Raw genomic sequence first — 7,483 nt, 5'->3', positions numbered from 1 at the left:
ACAAATGAGCTATAATTTAATTACCTAATTGTTTATTTATATTAACAGTTTTTATTATTATGTAAAGCATTGTACTCTTTTTCCTCTTCTGAGCTTTTTCCCTAGGGTTTTGCTTAGTTAAGGTTTTAACGAGGCAATTGCTATAAGTTCCTGTTTGAGAAGTTTGTAACTGTACTCTTTGCAATCCTGTTAATTTCAATGGTGTTAGACTCAAATGTGGGGGTTTTTTTTTTGGCATTAGTTGCCAACTTTTCTTAGTGCACTTGCTTAATCTTACTCTTTCCAACTCATTTATTTTTCTTAGTATATTAAATTTGTATTGTCAACTTAAATATGCGTAATCAAGATTTTTTCCTCAAATTGATGAATGCAATGAAGGTAAATTTTAAGAAGAAAAAACTAGCCTCGTTGAAATTCATAACAAATATATATTTATATATATATATGAGAGAAGTTATAAGAGACAACAATACAAATTATACTTTATTTGCTACCATTCAAATATTTAGTGTAAAAAACTTTAGAAAATATTAAGTATGTTTTACAATAAAAAATTAGTCGCTAACAAATATTATTTTGGTGTAAAATATTGAAGTTAAAAGTTGCTCTAAGAACATAATTTCCTACTAAATAAAGTAGTAGCTAAACAAATTATTTTGCTACTAAAGACAAATGGTAGCTAAATGGGTAGTTAAAAAAATTAATATTTTCCTACTAAATATATATGATAGCAAAATTGGTAGCTAAAAAAAAACAAATTTGCAACAAAAAAAAAAAAATAGTAGCTAAAAATTGGTTGCTAAAAAACATAATTTTGGTAGCAAAAAAATTAATATTTTGCTCCAAAAAATTATTGGTTGCTAAAGGGGAAAACTAACTACTAAATATTTTGGTAGTAGAAATATTTGGTCTTATTTGTTTAGAATTTACTACTAAAACATTTCACTACTAAAATTTGGTAGTAAAATAATATTTTTTACTACCAATAATACTTGGTAGCTAAAAATCAATTTTCTTGTAGTGATAATGATTCCTGTAATTTTTTTGTATAATATTGTAACAACATGTAAAAATATAATAATTTTATGTCTATTTTGTTAATGATTTCTTAATTATAAAATATTTTCGTAAATGTTAGTTACAAAAATATATTTCTTAGTTATAAAACTAGATTGGTAAACTATTGTTACAAAAATAAAAAATTTAGTTACGAATTTGGTTGTAAGTTTTATCTACAAAAAAATAAATCTATAATTCTATAATAATTGATTTTTGTAAATATTATTTACAAACATGTAACAAATATTTACAATTTTGTAACAGATATTTACAAGTTTGTAAACATTGGTCACAAAAAATTATATTTTACTGCTTTTTTTTATGATCTTGTCACTCCGTATTTACACGTGTGCCACTCTGTGTTTTTATCCAAAAATTCCATATTTTTGTAATGCACCATATATTTCATATATTTTTTTTAACTTTTAGTGATTGTTGTAGATTTCCCATATTTCAATACATACAAAAAGAAAATATAGAGGCTTCTTCTACTTCTATAATCAGTCCCCATTATATAATCTTACAGACATAAAGAATGAGACTAATTAGTGTGGCAATTGATTTTTTTTTATTGATTGTCTCTCCCCAAAACTGCATATTATAATTAAAAAAAAAATTAATAGAAACAATTGTTATATTTACAAGATAATGAATTTTGGATTTGGGGTCAATGAGTAGTTGTTTTCTAAGCCTTGTATAATTTTATGATCCCTGGTTAGAGGACTGAGCTTTGAACCAAGTGAAGTGAAACCCATATTAAATTGCCAGCCCAATAAAAGTGTCACAGGCACAGTCTGATGTTTTGTAGTATCATCTAATCCAAATTTTGGCTAAGGATGGGCCCAATAGAGGAGTTTCGATGAATCACAAGTGGTTTTGGGAGCAACTTTTATGTCCCGTGAGTAACTAGTGTTAGCCAATAGTTAATATATAGAAGCATGTGAACCAATATATAATATTTTTAACATTTTGACGAGTATTATTTACGTATAGCTTTTATACACGTGACTACGTGAGGGTTCATAGATTTCAACTAAGAACCAATTAATTGTTTTTGGAGTAATCCATGATAAGTTTTATAATATTCTCATTGGAAACACTCACGTATAATTCTTACAGATACAATGGCTATTTTCAAATACTAATCTTGAACCGAATCTTGATATCATAATATCTACAAAGTTTCAAAGACAAAATCAATTAATAATAAATTGTGTAACCATCATCCTGTAAATGTTATAATACCAATTTATTGTATAGATATGCGTGTAGACTATGGTACTAGAACTGATGAAAAGAACAGGACGTGGACACTGGTCACTCATCCTCTCTAAGTGGCAAAACATTCAATTCAATTCATAAGTAGTATGAGATGAGACCTACGAAAGACAACACCCACCTGTTTGGTGTCCCCAAAATAAATGATATTTGGGTCCATAATGTCCTACAAGCGGACCTAACTTTTTTCTTCACACAAAGGGAAAAGAAATTGATGCAACAAGAACCTATAGAGTGTTTGGAATTATGTCAAATCTTCTATCTATGCCATGGCTCCCACACAGAAAAATTTACACTTGTTTGTTTGAATATCGAGCATGGTTACAAGACACTATATTTAGTGCTCGATAACATTTAAGGTGTCTTGTGTTAATATTTGAAATTATAATAGGACTTAATTTTAAAATCAATTAGTCATGACATGTCAGCTTAATTGGTGTTGTACGCCATGAAAAAAAATCTGCTATTCCTAATTTCCTATTCTTTCCATGTCTCACAAATTATTGTAGGACACATCATCTATTTATAATATTAATATAATTGGAAAAAGAAAAAGTTATAAATAATTTAAATATATATTAAATAAATAAATGCGATGTCTTAAACTAATTTGTGAAACATGGAGGAGATAGAAAATTAGAAATAGCAGATTTTTTTCGGTACGCCATACATATACTTGACTAGTTATTGTGCACTAATTGTCGTTGCGAGAAATGTGGCACAAAAACTTATTATGCTGACGGCATGATGACGTTAATCCTTAGTCCAAGTTGATTATTTTAGATGAATTGGTTTGTCTCTCACTAGTTAGCTGGAGTAAATGACTATGCAAAGCTTCAAAACCCAGTTGCATTTAATCTGCTCAATTGAGATATTGTTTTATTTATCATAAATTTATGATATTTATTGATTTCAATATTGTCCATTTCTGCGAAAAGTTAGTGGACAAAATTAGCACACGAGGGACACTGAGAATAGTCTGACAAAAAAAAGGCAGGAAAGAAGCTAAGTATCATCATATAGGAGAGATCATTACAGATACAATCAATTAGCATTTAAGTTTAATGGCCACTAACTCACTCATGAATTTATGTGGAAGAACTTGACTTCAAAACCACATTTGCAGGGTTTTTTTTAGCCATATCAGATTGATCATCAGCAGTAGTAGGACTCATGGTGCCTTCTTTGAACTTTTTATAGATATCACCTTGGTAGAATTTTCTAGTTCTAATGACCAAAATAGAAGACACCAAGCTTCCAAAAAGCGCAGCTGCACTGATTATGAAAAACGACATTCTATAACACTGAACACCATCACAAGTCAAATCTTGCCCTCGTTCCCTGGTTAGACCCTTGGCGTTCAGCTGTTTCATAGCTTCTTTATCATATAAACGACCAGCTACCAACACGTTCAGAATATAAGCCCCAACCGGGCTTGCCAAACCACCACAGTTGTACAAAGTAGCATAGTATTTGAGCCCAAAAATCTCTGATATGATGGCAAATATTAAAGGCCATTGAGCACCAAAACAAAAGCCAATAATGACAGAAGCGAAATACAGTGAGTAAGGGACTGCAAAGGCTATTAAGAGATGGCCAACACAAGCGAAAAGAAGAACCAAAGTAAGCATCAAGGGACGTGGGAACTGGTACTTGGTCAAAAATATTTCAGAAGCAAAGCCTGAAGCAACTCGTCCAAGATAGTTCCAAATGCTTACGAGTGAGATGAAAGTTGTGGTGCTATGAGCTGGATATCCCATAGATTTTCCGATCTGACCAAGGTTGTCGATCAGAGTCAAAGTCCCACCAACACCACAGATCGTCGCCACGAACAAGATCAACATGTCAACACTGAAAATAGCTTGCAAAATGGTGTAGTCTTCACCTCTCTCCGGTGGACTGAAAATGTTTCTACACCAACTTGAGCCTTCTTCTTCAGGCTTCTTCTGTGAAGTTTCTTCACTAACACCTTCTACACTAGGCTGCACATCGGCTAATTGATCTGAAAATTGATTTTGAGCTATGACCACATCTTGTAGAGGTTGAGTTTTCGCTTTCCAAAGACGGTATTCTTCTCTTATAACAATTGCCAGAGGTAGAAAAAGTAAGAGAACAACAATAACTGGAGAAGTTAGCTCGTACTGAACTCTAGTAAACTTTAGCCTGTTCTGTATAATGATCAAAATCATGAGAAACCCAGCAAGGCCAAGAGATATATAAAGAAGATTATAGAAGGTTTTGATCTCATTTGGTTGTCGAACCATCTTTATTATCCGAATGATTCTAAGAAAAACGAAGTTAACCGCAGCCGGAAGCCAAGCAATGAGTAGGATAAGAGCTTTAGTATTTTCACCATATAAAGCATGGTAGAGTTGTGTAATGATAGCTCCACTAAGCCCAACAAAACCCTTTAACAACCCCAAAACACTTCCTCTGTTTTCTGGGAAATTGTTCACAGAAGGCACCAAAGCTCCGGTATTGGCATAAGTCTGAGAGTTAGCTCCAATACAAATGTATAGACACATGTGCCACACTTGGGGTTTCGGTATTCGGCCCGTGACGGCAAGCCATATCATGAAGTAGCCGAAGAAGTTCATGACTACTCCGACGGAGAGCACCACACTTGGTGGCATGACCTCGTTGAGTAGCCCTGAAACGACACCGACGTTGGCACCTAAGTCCTTGAAGAAGCCTATGAGATTGAGTGTCGTTTGGTCGTAGCCTAGTGACCTTTTGATTTCTGAGGAGTAAAGTCCGAACATGTAGGTGGCCCCTGCTACTGACATGACCAAAGTTGAAGCGAAGAACATGAACCATCGGCCGAAGAGTACTTGGGAGCCGAAGCTACGAAGTTCAGGCCAGCCATGGCGAGCTGCCTCCACCATCTTTATGTATACGTACAGCTTGAGCTTAGAAATGACTAATATGTATTAAGTGTATATAAATACATATAAATATATCTGTGTGTGTGAAGCGTTATATATATATATATATATTTAAGGAAAAGTTTTAGATTGACACTTGTTAGTTGACTAGAGAGTTTTGGATCATATAGGAATGAACGGTGGAATTCCTTGGAATATTAAAAAAAATAACGAAAAAAAAGTGGCATTATCAATAATAATTCATGATTTGATAAGACATTCATACACGCTTTGTTGTCCCATGACATTTTTGTGGTGTAGCTCCATGAAAACGATGGAAACTTTTTCATTTTATTAATATCCATATATATTGAAATATGGAACATATTTTGATGCAATGATTAATAGGGAAAATTGCTTTTATTCTATTGTTTTGACCTAATGATTCTTTTTTCGAGTCATTTTTTAATGCAAACGTTATTCTTGTTTTGAAAGAATTTAACGAGTGTAGCTCCAAAATTAGGACGATGATAGCCAATATTATTATTATTGCACTGTTTTTAGTCATTTTAACATGGATAAGAATACTTTGTTAATATATATAGAGCAATTATAACGTATGTACTTTTTTGTATATTATTTTTCTATTTTTGGCAATTAGATAAATATAATTCTAATTATTTTTATATGATAATATATATTATAACTATTTAGATATTTTATAAATTTTCAAAAAATTATAAATAGTTTACGAAGTTGAAAACATGATTCAAATTGTTAAATTTTACACAAGTACATAAAAAGAATAGGTACGCATATAATATACTTTAAATCATATTTTTGGTACCATAATTTATTTAGAATTTTTTGAATATTTGTAAAATATTCTAGATAGGTACAATGTAAACTTTCATATAATTTTTTTTTGAGATTGTATGTATCCAGGTGTCAAAAATATTAAAAATTGTAAAAAAAATAATCCATTTTAGTTGCTTCCTCTATCTATATATTAATATACCTTGCCGCCTTTATTGAAATATCTCCACATACATCTTAGATTGATAAGGATAGATTGTATACGAGGGTAACGGCGAATCTGATGAGCTCATTCACAAGTTTTCTTCATATAATGATATAATTATCGATTATATATAGATAAAGAATGCCTTATACGGGATTTAGTTAACCCATTTGATGTTTATGATGTTTATCAAGATAAAGGTTTGAGGATAGGACATATGATTGTTTGGAATTGGATCCAGTTAACCCATTAGACCGAACAAGTAAGTTGATGTGTGCTCCGAGCCTCTAAGAGTTATAATACGCTCTTTTCTAAAAAATTAAAAAGAAATTAAAAATTTTATTATAAGCCGCATAAATATTATAAAAAGGGATATTGATGGTATCAATCCTAATTTTATGAGTTTGTTGCATGTATACTCTTAATTAATAATTTTGGTGGCAACACCCCCAACTTAGATTTTATTGCAGCTTAGTAATTTTGGCTATTAAATGCCACATAGACTTATTAAGTGTCAGTGAGGACACGTGTGTTAACAATTTATTGGGCTACGTTTTAAATAGTTAATTAATTATTTAAAAATATTTTAAAAAATAAATTTTAAATTAAAAATTAAAAACCAGCTAAAATGTTATTGATTAACTCTAAATAAACTTCCTTAAAAAAAAACTCTAAATAAACCTAAATTTGTAATTTAATTAATAAAAAGCTAAAAAAAACAATTCCAAGACTTGATTTCACCCTCACCATCTATGCTTCCCACCCTCTCAATCTCACTCCCATCATCTTAGTTCTTTACCCACCCAGATTTCACCTCGCTGAGGACGATGAGGTAGATCTAGTTTGTGATTTTATGTTTCGATTAGGGATTTCAATGTGATGGCATATCGACTCCGGAGATAGCCGAGACCAACTGGCCCAGGAATCAAGACACGGAAGAAGGACGGATCTAAAACCGAGTGACTCAAGTCCAACGACGACGAACAAATCCGAAACCCAACGACCATCCCGACAATTTAAATTTTTCTTTAGGAGTTTCTGGTAACAAAGATGAAAGAAGAAATTTGGTTTCAGATATAACCCCTCATTTTATGTGCAACAAAGTCTTATGATCAGAGGGTTTTTCTTCAATTTCAACTAGTGATTTAGTCCAATTTTGTAATCCACTAATCTGAATCATTGTACTTTTGTTGTAGACGTCTATAATTGACTTTTATTGGTCTAAAGTGATACTATGAGCTATCTAAGTATACCAAAAAGT

General features: G+C 31.6%; 1 protein-coding gene across 1 annotated transcript; it reads right to left on the bottom strand.

Moving 5' to 3' along the window:
* Nucleotides 1-3,329: 3,329 nt before the first annotated feature.
* LOC133831177 (protein NUCLEAR FUSION DEFECTIVE 4-like) lies at nt 3,330-5,286 on the bottom strand. The gene has a single exon (XM_062261381.1). It carries the CDS (start codon nt 5,220-5,222, stop codon nt 3,426-3,428), a length of 1,797 nt encoding a protein of 598 aa, XP_062117365.1. The 5' UTR covers nt 5,223-5,286; the 3' UTR covers nt 3,330-3,425.
* Nucleotides 5,287-7,483: the final 2,197 nt, after the last annotated feature.

The sequence above is a fragment of the Humulus lupulus genome, chromosome 4, assembly GCF_963169125.1.
Source record: "Humulus lupulus chromosome 4, drHumLupu1.1, whole genome shotgun sequence".
Classification (NCBI taxonomy): Eukaryota; Viridiplantae; Streptophyta; class Magnoliopsida; order Rosales; family Cannabaceae; genus Humulus; species Humulus lupulus.
This window is presented reverse-complemented; position numbering and strand designations above follow the sequence as displayed.

Bases quoted from the DNA above. Each gene is read 5' to 3' on its own strand.
- LOC133831177 (XM_062261381.1), bottom strand. From the start codon at position 5,222: ATGGTGGAGGCAGCTCGCCATGGCTGGCCTGAACTTCGTAGCTTCGGC.